The sequence below is a fragment of the Patiria miniata genome, unplaced genomic scaffold, assembly GCF_015706575.1.
Source record: "Patiria miniata isolate m_02_andy unplaced genomic scaffold, ASM1570657v1 HiC_scaffold_20, whole genome shotgun sequence".
NCBI classification, from domain to species: domain Eukaryota; kingdom Metazoa; phylum Echinodermata; class Asteroidea; order Valvatida; family Asterinidae; genus Patiria; species Patiria miniata.
The window spans coordinates 42,258,309-42,280,457 of NW_024037059.1; the positions used below are offsets into that span (position 1 = coordinate 42,258,309).

The 22,149-nt window shown below is 41.4% G+C and overlaps 1 protein-coding gene and 1 long non-coding RNA gene across 3 annotated transcripts in view; both read right to left on the minus strand.

The window, feature by feature from the left end:
- Positions 1-738: 738 nt before the first annotated feature.
- LOC119729307 (transcription factor SOX-4-like) lies at positions 739-3,818 on the minus strand. The gene has a single exon (XM_038201930.1). It carries the CDS (start codon positions 3,553-3,555, stop codon positions 2,401-2,403), a length of 1,155 nt encoding a protein of 384 aa, XP_038057858.1. The 5' UTR covers positions 3,556-3,818; the 3' UTR covers positions 739-2,400.
- A 287-nt stretch (positions 3,819-4,105) lies between these two features.
- LOC119729309 overlaps positions 4,106-22,149 on the minus strand; it is a 69,305-nt gene continuing 51,261 nt past the window's right edge. The window contains exon 8 of one of the 2 annotated variants that reach the window (XR_005271220.1): positions 4,106-6,417. This is a non-coding gene — a long non-coding RNA (uncharacterized LOC119729309). Of the gene's footprint in view, positions 6,418-21,268; positions 21,525-22,149 lie in introns of those variants that run through there. The other variant, XR_005271221.1, reaches the window with a different exon arrangement.

The following is a 22,149-nucleotide window of genomic DNA, read 5'->3' on the forward strand; positions in this document are numbered from 1 at the left end:
AGCCTCAGAGCCAGTTGTCACACAACAACGCGAGGATGAAGAGGAAAAAATCGGTCCAGGGTTGTTGCTTAATTCTTCAAGGCCCTCTCGACACTTAAGGACGGGTAAATACTTTCATAACCTTCAGACGAGAGAAACTAAAGAGGGGAAAAAAGCAAGCAGGTTTTTCTATCAGACACTTTTTTTAAATGAGCGGTTTGGAGCAACGCCAAGTATTGTTGGGCGATGACAATAGGTATGAGGTTTTCCATCATAAGGGCCCATTGTGACCCCCTCAAGACGCTTACACGGGTGACAAAGTGGGTACAGATCCTGACCCCTTGCTACCCTATAAGGGGCCTCATTCAGAAAAAGCCAATAAGCGCCTCGCGGCGGGTTGACAGGTCACATGGAAAGTAATAGAAGGAAACTTGTCTGCACATGTGAATGCCAGATTGGTATCTTGTTTGGAGGAGTAGGCAATCAGCGTGTATTGACCACGTGCTTTTAGCGGCAAAATGACGCTTAATCTCTCAACAGCGATTGAGGTGCTAATTCTTAAGCGACAACGCTAAGCGAAACCTTGCCAAAATTACGAAGTGATAACAAAAAAATACAGAAAAGAAGAAGACGTTCTTGCCCCAAATTGTTAGCAATTCGCGAAGTAAAAAAACTAAAGATCTGTTTGTGTTTTCAGATGCAAGGATGAATTGCAAACAACAGGAAATGCTAGAAATAAAAACGGCTTCACACAACTTGTTCAAGTTACAACCTTCAGTAGGTTTTGTTTCAAATATTATTAAGTTGCTTCATCCACTCACTCCTCCATTAAGTATAAGTTATGCGTACCAAAGTTTTAGTATCAAATTCAGAAAAAATCTACTCAAAATATATTTACAAAATATTATTACAATGTCAGGAAATATAATTTTTTTTATCGAATGCTTCTTCCACAAATTTGATTGTTTTCTGTTTTTCGTAGGAAATTAAGAAAAATGCAACACCAAAAGGGTGGTCGTTTCACAGGCTTGTTTGTTTAGCAAAAAAAGTCGGAATAAAAAATACGGTTTTTTACAAAATTTTCTGTCACGGACATTTTGGGCAGACATTTTTGACGCAATGAGCAGAATTTTCACAATGTTGATTACTGCAGCATGGAAAGAAATTGTCCAAAACGTACATAAATACAAGCGGCTTTACAGAAGACATACCATTTTTTAACATTTATAAACAATAGATAGAGTCTAAGGAAGATAATTTTGAATGTACAAAATAGACACAAAATAGTATATTAAAATTAGCGAGGAAAATCTACAATAGTACAAATATACATAAGTGCTCCTCTTTTTCATTTTTCTTTTTTCTCAAATCTGTCAATTCGCTTGTTTCTGTCAATTCTTTTCTGTACTAGTCTTCAGTATAAACCGTCACGTTGTCGAGAACTTTCAGTGAATTGTAAATTGTACCTTGTTCATTTGCTGTTTGAATTTCTTATAAAAGTCGACAAATTGAACATTTCTGCATACTTTTTTGATTTTCGATTCCAGGTAGACTGAATTGCATCCGTTCAAACCAAACCCTTAGAGCATGACATGAAACCACCATCACCGAAAAGACCGCACAACCAGGAGCATACGTAAATAAAACTCTGAATCTACTATACAGAATCTCAACACAAACAGGTAGAATAGCTATGTTTAAGGTATTATACAAAACGTTGCATAAATAATAATTTCAATAAAATTAAGATAAAACTGTACAGCTATTTTCAACAAAGAGATAAGACGTCCTGGGAAAGTGACGCATTGTGACATGGATATAAGACAGTCAATCTGACTCTGGTACTGTAACAATTGTGACTTGTGAATCAAACTAACTCAGCTCAAAATTATTTAAAAAAAAAAAGAATTTACCAAATTTACCAGACGCAGTGATGGATGACACAGGCAGTTACAAAAACGTCTTGTCCTTGATACAAAAACCTGATAGCCTATGGCTGTTATTTTGTTTAATTCTTGTGGAAAAATGTAAAAAAAAAATGTCAAGACAAAGTCTGCTCCAGGCAATATAGGATGAATGGCGACTATTCGTCGGGCACACACAACGGTAAGACGGTGCCATAGTCACAGCGTACTATCGGCAATGTGACTCGGGTCGGGTCCCCTAGCGAGAGAGTTCCCCGACAGTCAGCTCAGTTCGGTGCTGTAAAACGTGTCTCGGCCAAGGTGGTAAGGAAAAAGTCCACGTCGACCACGACTGAGGCAATGCCCAACCAATTTTCCATTTTCGTGGAATAAATGAAAACAGAAACGACTGGGCACGTACAAGTTTGTGTTTGTCATGTTGGGTCAGTTTTACACACTGAGGCAGCTGGGTTTCAAGGCTGGTAGTTTTTTTTCTTGTCCCATCATTTTACTGATTCTAGTTCGTACAAGCCGATATTAGGGAAGCAAAGCTAGTGTCCAACCAATCTCCTTGAATCATCTCACTCACCTCTGGAGTCATGTAGTCAGGAAACTCGAAATGTGAGCCGTTGCTGCTGCACGAGTCCAGTGGGCTCAGGTCGTCTGTTAAGCTACCCAAGTCCTGCAAGGAACCAAAGTCAAAATTGGGCCACGTCGATGTGAAGAATTCTTCTGTCAATCCGGCCAGTTGGCTATTGGCCTGAGCAATATTCAGGTCCGTGTGAGTACTGTTGTTGTTTATGGGGACAGTGGAAGGGTGCTGCTGCTGCTGCTGCTGCTGTTGCTGATGTTGTTGTTGCTGCTGCTGCTGTAGTTGATGATGTTGCTTGATCATAACGGGGGCGATACGTTGCTGTTGTTGCTGTACTTCGGGTTGTTGTGGCTTGGCACAAACGTCCACATAGTCTTCGTACATACTCCTGCCGTCTACGGGCGAGTCTGGCGTGGATCCAGTGGGGCTAGAGGGCACCTTGGCAGGTGGGGTGAGTTGCGTGGAGCCCAGGTCGATGGCTTTGCTTGCCTTGATACTCTCCCGGAATTTCTTGTCAATGGTGAGCTTCAGCTTGGGCACCCGGTCCGCTTTGCTGTGGTGGTGGCGAGAGGAGTTCTTGCTCTTGTTCTTGGAGCTGTGTTTGTGTTTGGAGACTCCACCGGTACGTGCTGGGTTCTCCTGCTTGGTGGTGGGCTTGGCCTTCTTTCTGGGTCGGTACTTGTAGTCAGGGTACTCCTGCATGTGAAGCAGCCGCAGTCGCTCTGCTTCTTCGACGAACGGACTCTTCTGGATGTCGTTGAGGGTTTTCCACCGGCGTCCCAGCCGCTTGGAGATCTCAGCATTGTGCATTTCTGGCTGGGTCTCCATGATTTTTCTTCTCTCGATCTGGGACCAGACCATGAAGGCGTTCATGGGCCGCTTAATATGCCCGTTATTAGCCTTCCAGTTAGTCTGGCAAATGTCCTCGGCGATGTCCAGCGTAGATTGCTGCAAGATCGCACCGAGATCGATGCCCGTCATGCTCAAGTCACTGCCCGATGATGAGCTGCTCTCTGGCGAATTCGGACCGCTGGATTGACTGCTGCCGATCAAGCCTAAACTCGTCGTCTGAGGTACCATGGTTCTTAACAGTGTCCCGTCTCTGGTCTGAAGATACGTGGATGAAACTGAGGTATTTACGGTATTGGAATGACTGAACGAAAAAATTCCAAACGCAGGTTGTGTGGGCACAGGTGATTTGGTTGTCAGTTCATAGAAGTAATGCAGTGTTGTGTGATACTCAAAACTCTGCCCCGCACGGAGCTACAGTGACTGTGTTACACATTGCACACAACGTTCAGGTGTTTTCTCTTGACTCAGAATGATTGTACCAAATTGGCCCGCGAACAATTTATCCTGAACGCTACGTCACGCAGCGATACCTCTACGGCCAATCAGAGTAGGCGATCATGCATAAACACACCCCGTTTCCTGTGGGCGGTGCTTACGGTTATGAAAATAAAGAACTCGCTGTTGAAGTTGTAGGCATCGGTGACTCATAATATTCTGTGTGGGTCATCGTGGATTATACATGTACATGTACAGGGCCGCTGCTATACACATGTACAGTACACATGTACAATGTACAATGTACATTTACATGTGCATGTACTGTACATACTGCGCAGTTTAATATGTCCTTGTATACATGTACTTAGATGAACCACGCGTGTTTGGATCATGTGTTTCTACAGTGAACATACTGTGGACCGAATGTGTTGAGTGATTTGTACGAAACAGCTACGAACATTGTAAAAAAAACGGGGCATTTAGGACGGTAGTGAAATTAACTTTTAATTCCCGGAATGGTTTACAAGTTTCACTTGCAAATACAACTTGAACTCTGCTCAAACTGAACTTCTCCAGCCCTTTAACGTCTCCAATGTCTTTCCCATAACCCTAAAAAAAAAAACCCAGGGTTGTTTCAGAGGTCCCCCGAAAAAAATCGAACTTCAAATCCCCCCTCGTTGGTATAAACTTTTATTTCGCCAGCGGAGCTCTAAAACTTGAGGGGCTATAAAACGTTAGAGTGTCTGGGGCAGGTGGCGTAGCCTGGGCTCGACACCAGGCGGCGCAATAACATGCTGACGGGGGTGTGGGACTATTCCATGGACCGCTTTCACCCGGAGTCGAGGGGTCAGGGTTAAGGGGTCATGGCCCCCAAAAATGATTGGACACGTATAATTCTATCAAGGTTGACTCTGGAACAAACAACGCTGGAAAATAGGAAACGTTTCAAACGACTTAGATTTGTTTCGTTTGTTCCTTTCGACAAGTTCAAGCCCTCCATGGAATGGCAGGGAAAGTTTGGTGGTTGAAAACTTGGGAGATGTTTCATTATAACTTACGAACCAACATGTCTATATTCAGAATGCAAATACAGCGCTTACATTGATCACTTCCAAACTTGGGTACAATTATTGAATTAACCGTAAGTGGAGCTTAACTAATACTAATACTGTTTTGACAAATAAAAAGTTACAAATGAATGTTCAATCTTATACTTGCAAGTGACAAAGTGACCATGGAATAAATTAATGAAACACTGAGACACAATAATGTATCACCAAAAATCCAAACTGATCTGATATATTAGAATCTAACCATTTAAAACACTTTCACGTTCAGCGTAATTCTTCAACCGTAACGATTTCACAAGCTGAAGTATTTTGTTGTTTAGCGTGACTGTTTTGTTTGCTGATTTGTGTTTATTTGCTCATATATTGACTCCATCGTGCTTGTCCAGTCTCAGTAAGATTCCATGTCATGTACCAATATGCCATCAGTTAAAGACCTTACAGTTTTAGTCCCTCTAATTGCTTGGATAAAATTCCAGTATCCTGTTTTAAAACCGAAACAAATTAAGCGGGCGGACAGGCCACCTTGCCCGTGTTTCGGCGCGTTATCCCCGGGTAAAATACATCGCAGCTCCGGCACTGTGTTCGTTGGACTATGATCACCTTCTTAATTGTCCGATCACATCGTAATAAAACACAGAAGCAGTGAGAAACACATGATCATCCCGAGTGTCATCCCTGAAAACATCTTCCCAATTTCCTCCATTTCCCATCTTACCCCTTCCCCCTTGGGACTGAATCCCCGCAGCCTGGGACTGCGTCTGAATAAACTTGTTCCCGTGGACACACGTGTGAAATCGAGTACCGGGATTGTATCCCCCAAACTGATCTGTGGGCCGAACGCGTCCCCGGAGTCTCCCCACGAAGGGGTAATTGAACAACTCGCTGAACTATGCCAAGCAGTAACATTTTAATATCTTTCGACGGACTCCAGTATATTATCGGTACGTCTTGCAAATTAATCTGCTGATTCTCTCGTGTGAGGACACGAACCAACGGAAAGAAAAACAAATAAATAGCGAGGGTCGTAAAAGTTATTGCTTTGCGCGCGGGTAGTGTACTTTCCTTCTGTGCCCCAAAAAACCCTTGACTTCGACCAGGAAGTGAGATTCTGAAAAACTTATTTTCGGGGTTGCAGCTTCGAAAGTGAAACGCTTCCTTGAAAAGCAATTTAAGATCAACATTTCGGATTCGTTTCCCTTTTTTGAGGAATGTTTTTTTCCTCGTAATTTTTAGGGTATATGGATAGTCGCGTGCCAAAGAATCGCGGCATGTCCCCTTTGCAAACACCCCATGAATAATGCAGCGCGCCTACCACTCGCGTACATAGGCGTGGCTTGTACCAAAAAAAAACCGCGGCACGTGGCAGGTCTGAACAGGGGTACATGATTGGCACTCGGTTGATAAAGGTTCTTTTCGGGGTCGTTCCAGGTTTTGGTATCTATGGAGCACGGGCTGTTCCAGGCACCAACACGCACCCCCGTTAAGTTTCCTTTTAGAAAACATTGCAAATTTGTGGCTTACCCTTTTCCTCCGATTTCCACAAACGTACGGCTAGTTTTGGGATTAATCCAAAGTTTCTTCCCTGAAGATACAAATCAAAATCATAGCCAATTAGCTTTTACAAGGTTTGCTGCCATAAAACTCAAAAGAAAACAATGGCAAGGTGTGGGCAAAACTGTTACGGGAGTTTTCATTGTCGAACAAGATTTCAAAGGCAAAGTAAAGTGGTAAAACTAGGTGCAGACTTTCACAAGTTTCCTTTTTAACAAAATAAAAACAGAATGGAAATCTTATACAGAGGTTACGTTTAAATCCGTAAGCGGTAAGACGACTGCTTTTAGAGACAAGACTCGGCGTCTGTGAGGATAAAAGACAAGTATAGCCTACTATGATTTGAAATAAAAACTAATAAATCATCTGAATAAGAGATAAACTAAAGTTGGCGGTGCGCTTCTTTGGCGAGCTCTGCCTGTCGGCCCCGCTTTTGGGTTGCAATAAACTCCCATCGGCATAACCCAGTATTCAAACATATATTCGGTAAGATTTCAACTGACAGATCATAGAAGCCATTATTTCTGGAAACTTTGAAAAAAATGTTCAATAAATAAAATTGTGGATAAGGTAGGACGTCCAAAGTTTAGTCAAAAACAAACTCAGTGCGTTTTTGATGGATGCTTATGACTGTTCAGAAAACGCCTACAATCCAATCGCAAGATCCTGGCAATAACACCTATACACAACCGTCCATGTTCTTGAACTCTACCCGAGTACATTAGTAGTTTTCCCATCCATTCACTGCACTATCTCCACGCTATTTATTTTGCGAGATAGAAGTGAAGAACTCTTGAAATCCACCACTCATTAACAGTTGTCGTGGCAACAGTAGTCCACACTATTATAACTTATAAGAATAGTAATATGGTTGACGCGCTATTCTCATGCTAATTATAGCCCGAAGGTAAACTAAGGTCAACAAACGCTAATTGGCTTATCGTATATAGCAGTTTATGTCACATCGGTGCACTTTTTCCTTGTGTGGGAAAACTTATTAGATAAGATTTGAGGCTTTGCATGGTGTAAGTACAACTTTGCTTTTTTTGCAATCCTTTTAAAATTCGGAACCCCTACCACCGTATGAATGGCAAGTAAAGCTACTTGCACATAAAAACCAATGAAAATGGTCGTGTTTGATTATTAAGCAGACTTCGCTAAATTTAAATAACGAAGGGACAAAATGCTGGTATGCCACAGTACGCAATTTTTTACAGAAACCGAAGTGTAACAATCAGACAATCGGGAAAATCAGTTTCGCTCTCAGATCGAGACATCAATGGGCCCTGCACCTGTTCATAACAAATAACAATTGTTTGCGATTACCACAAACAATAAGTGTTTGTTTTTATAGCGCAAACGGTAACACAAAAACATTCAAATATCGAACCCATTTCAAAAACACACACAACTTTCGAAAATATGATACCAGGGTTTAGAATTTGGAAGGTACAGAATTGCGCAATGACACGCGCATTTATTATCATTTCACACTGATATGGAAACAAGGGGGGACCAAACACGCACCTGTTGGCACGTGTACAAATACTTAAAAAGAGTTCGTTCCTGTCAAATCGCATTATGCACCAATCAAACCTTATGGATTTAACCTTGTTCTGATAAAAATAACTTATTTTACCAAGCGAAGATGGGTTCGGATAACAATGGCTGCAGTAGACAGTGGGAGAGACAGTATTGTCTGGCAATGGTACAAAGGCAAGCGAGAGTGGCCTCGGAATGTGTCTCGGAACGGAACGTGCACACGTCGGGAAAAGTGGGTCGTTAGCTGAGATTTGAGCTGAGGAACTTCAAAATGAGCTCAATTTTCTGAAGGTTGATTCTGTGTGATACTTTTAAAAGAAGTTTGATTTTTTTCCAACACAAAACAACAAAATAAGCTTAAGTGCATGGGTAGAGTATTGATAAATGATATTATGAACAAATTTATGCAAAACACAACGCTTTTCTTTTTGTTTGCCGTCGCCAAAAAAAAAAAAGATTCAAAATTGACACAAAACAAAATAATGACATCAAAAAGTTTCCATGGTATTTGTTACCTTAAAAAATTGACACAAGACAAAATAATAACATCAAAAGGTTTCCATGGTATTTGTTACCTTAAAAAAAATTAAATTGAATTTCAAGTGAAAAAGAAATTTACATAGTTTTGACGCTTCATATATATCTGTTGCTTTGTGTATTGTGGTGGTTTTTTTTCTTCGAAGGACCAACGATTCATTACAGCAGTTACCTGTTTGAAAAACGCTAAAAAAAGGCCTAATTGATAATAATTATAACGGTCATATAGAAGTTGTTTTCAACATACCAACAATGCACTATAAATATGGGTCCAAGTATGGTCCTCTTCCTTCTAGGCACCGGGCAAGTATTGACAAGGTCATGGAAGTATGACCAGACTAATTGGCGAGAGTAGAATAGTCTAGGCAGTTGAGAGCAGGTGGAGCGGTATGAAGGAGAAGGAACACTCCCCATCGAGCAAACTACCGAGACTCGACGGGCGAAGGTCAAGACAATTACCCTCCCTTCACATAACATCTGGCCACAGACATATAATTTTAAAACAAGGATAATTCATCAGACGTCCAAATTTGAACGCGCCGTCCCTAAATATTTATTGTTGAAGGTAACTCACTTGACGCTGCAAATCATTCGCGCGGCAATTTTATTTCGAACCTACTAACAGCAGAAACTATAAAACATAACAGGTTTAATTTAGTTTGCCTGGTTTGGCTTTAACTAAGTTTAACAAAGTTTCCTTTTTAAGTTTTAAAAACCGAATTTAAAACTTGATGGGAAATTTAAACATGTATTATTCAATGTTCCTAATAGTAAATGTTGTTCTGAAAAAAAGTTTATCAGTAATACCATTAACACGACTATTCCCGTCAGTTTGACAACGGGGTACAATATAATTGGACCACAATATCAGGCTAGAAAGGTGTTTCTCCGGAGGGGTGAGAGGCGATCACTCTACCGGCATGTTTACTTTACCTTGATAAGTTTTCGTGAAGTGAACATCTGTGCATAATTGTAATGGTACCCGCTGTCTTTACACCGAAACAGACATAGAACAAAATCGATTGGAAAGAATGTATTGCCAGAATGTGTTCTCTGAACGTTTTAATATTCGCCCTTATCAATTTTTTTGGCCGTCGACAGCGACATGTATCCAATTTATTAATGTTCTTCCAATGGTCTGAAACGTGAACATCAGATATCCATAGTCTGTTGCAAGCGAACTGCGCGCCTGCATGAACATTGGGCAGCAGGTTATATTTAGACATGGATAGAGGCTATTAATCATTCCCATTTTTTTTTATCGGTCTAGGGTTTTTGTTATTGGATGCTTGAGTAGCAGATCGATATTATCGATAAGGGAACAGGATACGATAGCGACCAATAATCCCCGGCACCTGTTTAGGGCCAACAACGCCCACATTGAAGCGTTTCGATTCTTGGACAGTTTCTTGAAGTTTTCTTCTAACCTTTCCTGGCCTTTCTTTACTTAAAATAAAATACTCATTATGTTTCTGGAAGCTAGTAACGGATCACCATGATTTCGTGTACCTATTTGTTTTTAACAAGCCAAGTTATCTTTGGTTGACAGCGTTTTCACCAAAATGGCATGGACGTTTGTGAATACTGTCTACCAATTTTCATATACCAGAGGAACGTACCCGCACAAACTTCCCAATGTTACACTGAAGTTACAGTGAGGGCAGAGATGGATATTGTGTGTGATTTAGCTGCTTTGCGCCGAAATGGTAGCATCGAGCAGTATACTCCCCAGGGAGCTGAGATGGTATTTGGAATGTTTCATTGGCCCGATGAGCAGGGGTAATAATAAGCGCCTTGTATCCTTTGGCAATTTGGCGCTTATTATTATTATTATCATTATTATTAAATGTACTGCCATGTATACCATCAAAGCACACAAAAAACTTCTGTTCCCATTAAACAAAAAGGTATATGGTGCCTCTTTTTTTGGGCCTAACCTACCAAATTGGTCAATGTACGTTGACCCCCGTTTAATACAATTGATTTCCGGTTCTGGATCAAACTGCAAGGTTGCATTTCCCCTCGCATTCTCTTTTGGTATTTATGATCCTTTTTTCCCGGCTTGATTCATGTTATTCATAAAATGTGCTGTGTCTTTAATTTAAAAAGGGGGTACGGACTGACCGGAAACTCCGTCTCAATTTGGTGAAGGGATTTAGGGGTGTTTTCCTCTGCAGTCTGCACCCTGGCAGCTGCGCCAATAAGGCGCATAATGAGACCAAGACTTGCTTTCTCCTTGACGTGTGGTGGGACAAACCAAACAAGACATCCTTATTATTGTCTTGTCTCCCATAACTTAACAAAAACAGTGTGTCAAGTAGACATGATTGTACGGTGATCATCTGGAGAAGCTCCACTAGGGGATAGTGCAGGGTTTCGTTGAAAACTCTGAATGACATGGACTTTAATCCATCCATTGTGGAAACCAGCGCAAACATTTTTAATGAATCTACGCGCCGCGGTTGCTATAGTTGGGCGAGGCGGGTCGTGCGCCTGGCACGTGGCGGGTAAGTCGGCCACGCGACGGCCCTATTCATACCGAGCTGGCAACGGGACACCCCACGGAGTCCCAGAAGCTGATTGGCTGCGACGAGTTTAACGAGGTTCCCAAAAATAGATCCCATCGCTGGGTAACAAGTGCCCGTAGAAATGTTGGCCAATGCCGTCGTTATGGGCTCGGCAGGTTATCAAATGTATGCACATACCGAGCAGATGCGTCTGAAGTGCGACTGACATCTTGCTTACTGTAACCTGCAAGTTCCCATGATTAAACTAGAATAAAACGGATAAAACAGAAACCCTACGGTATTTCATAAACAGAAGAAAGGAGAAGTGGTTTCAGAAAGCAATGGCATGATGAATTTCCTAAATCTTGGCTAAAATACTGGGATTTTTTACCTGATGAAGCTCAAAATTGTCCGTCAGGCGGGAACAACGGCGTAAAATGTTATACAGGGGAATGATATGATTTTTTTTTTAAAGAACATAGCAAAGTATTCATTATATAACGGGAAAAATGTAGGTCAACACTTAAACTGTTATATACATCTGACAATGAGCTGCCATGGGAAAAGCACCACCAACTGGATGTCTAATGTAAAATTAATATTGGTTGATTTCCACGTTGGCCTAATTGTTCGAAAATCATGCCCCGGTGTATGTTCCATACACTAGCGAGGTGCCTATGTATATACGAACAGTAATTTGTGCCACTCTATCACTTGTGAGCAGGAGATTTTGAGAGAAAAAGAGTACCGTTTCCCCAGCAGGTTTTGCTAAAATATGGCGGCTACCCATTCAAATATTGTTTGCAGTCACGACAGAAGTTTCGGTAAGGCTCGGTGAACAAACGCTCTCGTTCCGGATCTGGAATCAAGTGGATAAAGAATACCACCACAAACATCATTCTGGTGACGTCACTGGCAGAGTGGCAGATGTTAAACGCACTGATGTTAATAACTGCAGTAAATAAAAGCATGTGGTGTAAGTGGGGCAGTCCCGAATTCCCAAGATTTTCGGTAAATCCCCCATCCTGCCCGACGCTGTCTTTAACAAAGTTTGTGATCATAAAAAGATTGTTGTTTAATATCAACACAATCAACAGATACTGAATATGTGAATGGCAATGGTAAAGGTCACGGGTCGGATATACGGGGCCCTTTATAGTACTCCATATCCTTGTTGACACAATTTTGAGGCGAGTGGAATTGGTGGCAGGTCCCTAGAAAAGTACCGGGAAATGTTCCTGATGTGTATGCAGTTTTGAAGTGGCTTTGTTGATTTTTTTATACTTTTTTTCTTGGGGGGGGGGGGTCTTTACCGTAACTGAGCACCTGTTCCACCCATCGCAAGGATCTAAACGTCTTGCCTCGAAAGGGAAAAGTAATCCAAACCACACGGTTGAGAAAAAAAGGTTCTGAGCTAGTTAATCACAGACTTGTGCGAAGACTTTTTGCCAGAAGGAATTACAAACTTTTTTCCCCAGAACAAAAATGATCACAAGCCTGTGCCAAATACATCTGGGTGTTTTTTTCCCAAGGTTTTCTCACAACTGAAACTTACAAGATGTCAATTACAACAACATCTCACGAAAGTGAATCCACTGCAATAAAAACAGAAACTATGTTAGTTTATAACTAACAATGCCTTCCCCCGGAAAAGCTGTTGGAATAGATTGTATGTCACCATGACAACTGCCCTAATGGATTCACAACACGCGAATTGTTGAGGTGAATACACGCACGCGAAATCGGAAAATTTCCTTCAATTTAGTTTGCCTGGGACTTCCTTTGAAACGCTACTTTTTCTGCGAAAGTCAGGGTTCAAATAACGGCAGTTGGCAAACATGAACATATTTTATATAACCGAGTAGGCCTAATAAACATGTACGAATGCCCCATACCTGAATCATTCTGCAGCATGTGTTTTTAGTATCGGTGTTACGGTTGTTACTCAGATAGGCTGAACTTAAGATGAACTAAATTCTTATTCACATGGACGAGAAAAGCAGCGGTAAGTTTGCTGAGCAAAAACCTCTGTATTACTAAGTCAAGATGGGCGACCAACTAAACTGTCACATGATGGATGCGATTTGCCGTCATGTCTTCTTGGCACCTGACGTCAAATGCATGACCAATTTGTTCATCAACCGCGCGTAACGGAAAACGGCTCCAAAACAGTTTTAAAACATTCTCAAAATCTGAAACGAGACTTGAAGGTATTTACAATTTGCTCTTGGTACAGGGAAAAGAAGCTCAAAAACAGTCCGTTTCTAAACGAGATCACCTCATACTGGGCGCCATAAGACTGTAATTTAAATTGGATTTATTACAAAACAAAGAGGATAAAACCAACAATCACAGAGTCTACTCATTATTTCTCAAATAAAAAGTGACACACAATGTCAGTGTCTAACAGATTGGAGCGCGATCTAAGATGCTGTAGATGTAAAGCTAAGGTCATTCTGATTGAGTGTGTGACGCCTGCTAATATGGGTTCAAGTACAGGTAAAAAAGAAAGAGATAAATGAATAGCGAAGACAGTACATCAACAGAAGCAGCTGCTAACCTTTAACTGAACCCTTCAAATTCTTGGTTATTTGTTCCTGTTAACAATAGAGCCATAACCTTGGACCTGGCGAGAGGAACCCATACTTAATAAAACATTGTAAGCCAAGCGGTCCTATTATTGAATGTCCCGATCCGTTATAAATAGTGCAAGTGAGTCGGTGTAGAAGTGACAGAGATATTGTCTACAGAAGGTCGATTCTTCTGGGGAACATCAATGTGGAGAAAAGATCCAGCGCGCCGTGAGTAGATTGCTGCATGGGTGAACTGAAACGCGCCGCGGGCTCGGCTGGTTTATTCAGTCAAGGTGGTCAAGGGGGTAGGTGAGGCATGGGTGAGGTTACCTGCCCACGGCAGAGGGGGAAAAGGGGTGACTGTTGGGTCATGTTCATGTTCGCTGTACTTATCTCATGCACAGCTAGGCGGTTGTGAGATTCTGTGGAGACAGTGGATCGACGAGTGACGGCAGGAAGTTGCGGATAGTTCCGTGGGGTGCTATTTTATTAATTTCATCTTGGTGTAGTCATTAGGGTAGCCTTGGTAGAAAACACAGACGCATTATGATACGCCCTTGGGGCGCTCGACAGGAAGTGAGGATCTGCACAGGTCATTAAAATACGCAGTGCAATGCTGCATCGCCGGAATTGAAGACTAAAAATTAGCTTTTAAATGTGTTTGTATATCGGATGAAGGTTGTCTTCAGCCACTCATTCACTAACTAGACGATATTCCTGGAAGCTCTAATTACAGCAGACAAATTTAATCTAGTATAGGCCAAAATTATGGGCCTACCAAACAAGACAGGTTTTCATGTGAAAAGGGTGAATGATTCGATGCGATAAACATTAACCAAACCACAAATCTCGTCTACTCTAGGGGTCTTTGAACAAGTTCTCAAAAACTCGAACATCTATGAAAAAAAATCTATATTTTTGCTACACAAATGCAGTGCGCCCTTGTCTCTGCTTAGGAAAGTCAAGTACCACTGTCATGATGTCGCAAAGACCACAAAAAAAACTCTACATGATTTAATGCCAAGCTATCGAATTCAAGAATTCTATCCATCATTCCAAACTGAGCTCCCGGAACTTCCCAACCATCCACCTGCGGAGCTTACTGATATTTGCCTTCACTCTAGTACCGGTTCAACCAGCAAAATATAACCCATTCATGTCAAAGTCTGCATTCACATTTCTGGTCCATTCATCGTCCACAAATCAAACGCTTTCAACCTCGATTGATTGTCTATCCAAGCACGTCATTTCAAGCTAACAGTTTCCATTTTTAGCTTGCATTTAGATTTTAGGGAATAGGGGTCCCAGATAACAATCAATTACAACACCTTATTATGAATTCCAGATCCGGTTTGAAATGATCACAAGTTTCGGAATGAAAGGAACTTTTTGCGGATGTTGAAGCAGGTGAAGATTTCTAGCCAAGGGGAATGTCATGACATTTGCAGCACAACACAGTTCACAATTTGTCCCGTTCCCTATTTTGACGAGTCCAAATTTGTTTGACATTTCGTCAAGGATTTGCCTAGTGATCGATAATGAACACTTTTGATTAATTAGACTCGGAGAAGTCTAATTCAAGATAGTGACGAGGAATACGGGAACAAGTCTATGCACCCACGCTTTCCCTTGGCGTACCATCTACGGACGCATATCACCGTCGGTGGTCCCACACGGCACGTGCCGCTGTGTCACGCTGACGTCTTTATGACGACAAACGCCTTCATATGAAATCATTCTTGCTCTGTGGAGAATACGAGGTTGCGGATCTAATTGTAAAGAAAAACTCACTGCATTGAGCCATTACGCATCCATTTTTATAAAGACTACTTTTTACAAATTGTGCGTGTACTACACAGTTAAATAGCTTATTAAGTCATCCGGTTTTTTTAATTAAAAAAGTACCAAAAGCGAGACATCAAAAACAAATCTCCCTTTTTTTGCATGAAAGTTTACTGTTAACGAAGCGCATTTGAAGTCGAAGATGCAGGGATTTAGGGTTAATCAATAAGGATGTGGCTTGGCACATTGGATAAACCGCATAATGAGCTCTGCTAATTGGGATCTGTGGCATTACAGTCTTTCATGGTCATGATTGCATTCAGCAACTGGCTTGACAGTTTCTTAAGCTGACAGCGCTGTTTCAATGTAGTCGTAATGAACACAGACAATATATGCATGATGACAAGATGCAAACTGTCGAGGACGAGACGGTTTGTGACGTGTTTTAAAATTACTTTTAAGACGTCATCTGTAGGTACAGTCACTTTACAAAATATGTTATTAACTGAACCTCTACACCTAATAGGGTAAAAGAAAACGTGCGTCACAGCCCACAAAGATACGCAAAACAAAATATCTATAAAAAAAAAAAAACACACACACACACACGGTAAAGGTCTAGCATAGATGGATGCAAAGAGTTACACAATGAGTTTGGTTTCTGAATTGATTCTAATATGAGAGAAACGGGGTAAAAATAACCATTTCCAGTGCTGGTGGTTACTCAAGTGTGACGGGCACGGGAGCCACGCGTATCTACCCAAGCGTGCAATGGAACTTATCCTTGAATGAACTGAGCCAAAATCAATATCTACCCAAAGAGCGTCCATTGAAAAAAAAAGTTCGGCCGGTAAAAACCCTCGGCGCATAAAGGTAAACAAAAGGTTGGCATATAAACCCCAACAGGTGTTCCCTAGGTGCAGGGACAATGCAACCTAGCTGTCACGTGACACACAGCTGTCTGCCATAAGAAACTTATTAGGATCGGCCTATTACTATTGTGATAATTGGTGGCCCCGTGGCTCTGTGGGGTTATTATGAAGTATTTTCTGCTATTGTGCACCTACAAATGTCAAAGGTACAACTCCAAATTAAGGTATAGCGGTGACTTGAACAATCTTAACATGTAGAAATCGTACGGGAGGTCGGGTATTTAATTAAAGTTCTGATGTTATTTAACATTTTTTTTCGCATACTCGGTGTTTTCGAGACCTTACGATAAAAAAAACCACGTTTGTTCAGATAGGACTCGGACCCACGACCTTATGCTTTAGTGCAGTGGTCAATTCAGGCAACTATACGTCAACAAACTATACCCTGTAATTACGTTTTAGCGAATAAGTCTGTTTTCATAAACAGAAACGCTAAAGTTTTCTCTACTGCCGAACTCTCATCCACAAAGTTATCAACAGATCAATTTGTAATATCAGTATGTCAGCGCAGCTACAAAGCGGTCACACTCAATCGATAACGCATAAGCGAGTAGTCATATCTTTGCTTTTATTTTTCACGGTGTTTTTCCACGCTCGATCTATTTCCGGTACTCCCTCTCACGGTACATATCATGAAGAAGAAAAAATCCACATGGAGTGAATGGCCCATAATTGCAATTCTCGATCACAGATACACAATTTCCACGCCATTCATCTACACGAAGGTCGCGGTTTTTTTCCCTTGCATTATCGACAAAAGAGCGGCACCAATAATACGGCAAAGTGGTGATGAGGTTCCGGTAAATTTATATTGAGAATAAAATGCGAGGTGGTCGTTGTTCCATGTTTGGATTTTTTTATTGTATTGATTTTACTGCAAGGACCTTGTTGTGCTGCAAATCACATTGTATCGGTTCCTTTTTAGCACAAACTGTATTGCTTTATATTGAAGATATTAGAAATGGGCATGTGATACCTGAGTTCTCACGCTTCCAACTCTACTTAACATTTTTAAGTTTGCTTTCCAACTCCAAACTGGTCAGAAAAGAAATCTTAAAATATGCAATAAAGAAACTCCCCGTACAGTTAAGATTGAATCACTTGTATTGGTTAAAATCACCTGGATTTATGACCGAGAGACAATTCAGCAAGCCGTAGAGCTCGAAGATTCTGGGCTGCAACAACTTATCAACTTGTACAGCTTTTATTGCTGCAAACTTTAAAGAACTTCCTGCCATAATGTTCAAAATTATAGCTAGTTTCAGAGTTCTGAATATTCTAAGATTGCACCGTTAGTGAAAATTGAAACCGGGAGACCGAGAATGAGAAACTTACAATGCCGGAGTTAATGGGAATCTGGCAAAACAGAAAACTCTAACACACCACTTCCGCCGTACAAGCACGGCGCGGCGTAATAACACCAAAGTGCCCGGGAATACAAGACTCTCTGTCAAAGGTTGTATCTCAGAATTTCGAATTTTGGCCCGGAGGTGCTATCAGAAAAGAGAAAGGGGGAAAAAATCAATACATTCCGGCCTAAGCCCTCTTGAATAGACGCGTGTCCGGCACGCGAGCGCCTTTGAAGTCCGGTCATTCTTATTTAAATCAGGGATCGAAAGAGGGGGAGCAAAATCCCCTCCGGCGCCCATTGCGGGCCCGGCTTGGAAAGCCCAAACAACAAGCAGACATTAAAGGAAAGAAGAGAAAGAAAGAAAGAAAAGAAAAGATTCAACAATACCAGCAGGGAAAAAAGAGCGGGGATTTAACATTAGCTCAGGCTCGATCATTCAGAGAAGGTTTTTGGTTTTGATTTGAAGGAAACGGTCGAAGCCTGAAGGGTCTGGGGTATTTTTTACACCGCTCTCCAAGTTTGTTCGTTAATGGTCGTGGTACATAACAGTGGGTTTATTTCCTTTTGTGAAAGGCAAAGCAAAATTACATTTCCACTTTATGCTGGTAGTCATTAATAACGTCCCGTCTAGGATTGTATTTCCAAAGACACCTGATCATATGGCACAGATATATAGCCGGTCGGTATTCTTGCAAGTCCCCTATTGAACCAGCAGTGATATACTTCAATACCCCAATCAAATTGCATGGTATATAATACAGGTTCAACTTACAACATAAAATACCGTAACATCGAAACTGACAAATTCAACAATTGAAATTTGAAGAGTAATATAAACCCAAAAACTGAAGCTGCGATTTAAGAAAAGTACCTTTCGATACTTTGCATAGTCAACAAAGCAAACCTGACGTCAACCGTATATTTGCGAACTGATTGTAAACTCGTAAGTTTGGCTACAGGTGTAAATTGGTTAAAGAAAGTCAAATCATTTTAGAGATCCCTGGATTGACTGACAAGACTCTGACACCTGTATATATAGGCCCGTGTCATGGTCTCAGGTTATTACGAGGGAAGACACTGCAAGTACGCAGTATCATATCCTTTGCACTGCTTGCTTTTCTTAATATTCAGCCCTGCATGAGCAAAAGGTCTAAGAGAAAATTACCAGTTGTCTCCTTACGTAATAATATAAAGTTTTATAAATGGATTTAGAGTGTTCTGAACAAAACAGAACCCTTCTTGGTATGGAACCTGGCATTTGCTAGATGACTTTTTGTTAATATCAATGTGGAAGCCTACGGGCATGGATCACTGATTGTACTTGAGAAAATACAAATTGTTCAGGCATTGCAATAGCGGTTCTCCAAAGATCAAAATGTGTCAGTTCGAGACTCCTTTCCTTAATGACTACGATGGTTTTACGGGAAATCGATCCCATCCTTTTCGATTCCCGAAAATTTCATTTTCACCCTCTCGACTGAAAATTCAAGAAATCAAATACGATCCCGCGCTTGCCATTCATCCGCTGGCCTTACGTCTCCCAGTATTTGACACGCGCCGCCAGCCAATCACAAGCCGTCAAGCGTTCCCCGGCGTCGGTCGCCAGATGTCCGCATTATCATAAAGGTCGATTTTTGTTCCTTTCTCTTCCCTCCAATAAGCTGAGCTCCGTAAGTAGAAGTTTTATAAGTTTGATTTTCTTGTTTGTTGAGGAACGGAAGGGGACTCTCTTAAGCTGTGGCACGCGAGTCTATAAAAAGCATGGGTAGGGAGAATAATCGTTAGAATGTTAAAAGATGGATCGAGAGACTTAACAAAAGAGTTGTCATTAAGATTATCATGGTACGGTGAAAAGATAGGAGACAAACAACATTATGGGATCTTTAGGTGTGACGTAACCCCTGTTATGGGTGTTTGCAGCGAAGATTAAGCCCACGCGACTCTAAATCCATTTTGCTGACGACAAGGAAGATGTTTTCATAGCATCACCATGACAACCGATCAATACTGGTTTTGATTGGAAGAATAAGAAAGGGGTAAATTTGGCTCGGACTAGAGGTTCTTGCTCGCTAAGGCGTAAAACAACAAAACTGGAAGCGGGTCAATATTGCGGGTCGCGTGCGGCTAACAATGGCCGTGTTTGCTCGGCGAAGGGTTGGCCGCAGTGCCTGGTGACGATTGAAAAGGTAGATGCTTGGTGAGACCACCTCGATGAACCACAACCAAACAGAGAGGGTGCATCATGGGCATCATCGGGCGCCATGTTTGCATGGTGGAACACAACGGGTGTCACCACTTGCTGCTAATTGCGAAATGCCCAGAATAAAGATTCTGCAATATTGTGTACAAAATAAACTCAAAATTATTTCCAGTTTCGCCAGATTAGCATGGTTCCTAAACTGCGCCCAACGTTGGGCGTCTAGAAGGGAACAACTCCACGAATATTTGCTCATAGTCATATACTTTTGAATATCAGAAATCCGTATTTCGGTTCGTTTTAAATGTTGTAGGTTACACGATGAGAAGCGGGGGATAAAATTAGTCAAATTTACTCGTTACATGCGAACAGATTTCAAACAATTTTATCTTTGGATTTCAGATATTCGTTTGTTCACAACTAGCTATTTTTATTTTCTCTATTATGTGAAGGTTTAACTCGCTTTTTTGACATACTAGAAATCTGTTGATGGTAGGCCTATGTTTTTTTTTTGGTATCAGAAAATAAGCCGGGCTGACTAAAATAAACTAATTATTGTCACCAAAAACCTCAGAAATTATATGCAAATTGTAATTTGGTATGGTGTTCTATTCAGCATGGACTCACGCGCTCTTGAAACGTCATTCATTTTTGGGCGCGGCTACTCTAGCCAACTGCGTGGCATTGTCCACGCGCTAGTGTTTGTTTCTTTACGGGCCGGCGGTAATCGATAGAAGGCATCCGACGGCGGACCAATGGGGGACCCGCGACAATATTTTCGTCGGGTTATTTCTTCGCTTTCGTGCGCGCCCCTGAGTTGTCGTCGCAACAACTCAGCAATTATCCGTCGCTAATACAGCGTGATGAGCTGGAGACACTCAGCCTAGGCGAATAACTGGCATGGAAGTGACTTCTTGTCTGGAAAACATCGCCAGGCGATGATATTGTTGAATTGACCTGCACGCGCTGACAGCAATCTCTAGAACTCAAAGCTGTTTCCCCCTTTGATACTGCACTCTCGATATTAGAATTAACCCTAACGCTTACAGATCCTTCTCAAGCCAGAAAGGCTTCAGATTCAGCAGGATTCGGGAAAATAGAGTCATATTTAACAACTATACTGTACATGAATTACACTGGACTCGATGCCCCTTGAACGGTGAATTGAGCTTTGGCGCATATACAGTGGAGAATTACGGAGGATCAGGAAGGTTTCTGGAAATGACTCTTGGGAGGGTTAACCCAAACTAAGCAGGCATTGAATGTGGGCAAAATTGCAGACAATCATGTTACAGGAAAAAAGGAATGCTTGCCACAGCTCTAGATAACAGAGCATGTTCTGGATCAGTAGTTTTCTTTAATAATTGGCATAATTTCCAGCGCCTTGAGACTGAGTACCTAATTGTTGGTAGATACGTGCGCTATAAAAGACTCCGGTATTATTATTGTTATTAGTTATTTTCATAATTAATGAACAATTCTGCGTAAAAAGATCAGCATACCAGTACCTCTACTACTTTGTACCAAAACCATTCCAGAAGTGCCCGTATCTTTCGAAAGGAAACCACATCTAGTTTCACAGGACACCGATCACATTGTTTTGTTTAACTTGTCACAGATATCTCGTTTACGGTACACTGAATAACCGGATGCTAATTGAATAATTACCAAGAATTGAAGAGCGGGACTACACCAGCAATTGTGTCGGATGGTTTTTCTAAGAGAGGGGAAAAGATGACATTTACACCAAATTGATATTTGTCTTGTCATACCACCATCCATGTTGCTGACAACCATTTATAAAAAAAAAAAATAGGAGAAATCCATTTCAAACATTTCCTATTCTGTAATTTTACAAGAATAAAAAAAATCAATCAATAGTGACGAGAAACAATACTACTTCAGCGGCACCGGGGGAATGAACAAACGATAGTCAAGAGATAAATACGTATGAGTCCATATTGATTTTACGAGTGTAACTCCCATTTTATGGTTCTCATTAGTTTGGCCAGAACCAAAAGCAAAGCGTGCTGCTGTCGTTTGTTATTCTTAGCCCCTCCAGGATCCGCGTGCGCTTCACCAAAATGGAATCGCCTCGCTTCGCTTATCGGTCGTTTCATCTAAGGTGGCACGCGCGCCGCATAATCACATATTTCTGCTAAAAGCGTAGTACAAACATATTCACCAAAGGAAAAAGGCGCGACCAGTATTTACAACAGAAACCTGCGGTTATCGAAACATAAATACCACACTATCAAAACCGTCAGAGGAAACATTTGAAATAACTGGCATGGAATAAACTTTGTTAATAGAGCTGGTAATAATTGTGTTTACTTATTTCT

Bases quoted from the DNA above. Each gene is read 5' to 3' on its own strand.
- LOC119729307 (XM_038201930.1), bottom strand. From the start codon at position 3,555: ATGGTACCTCAGACGACGAGTTTAGGCTTGATCGGCAGCAGTCAATCC.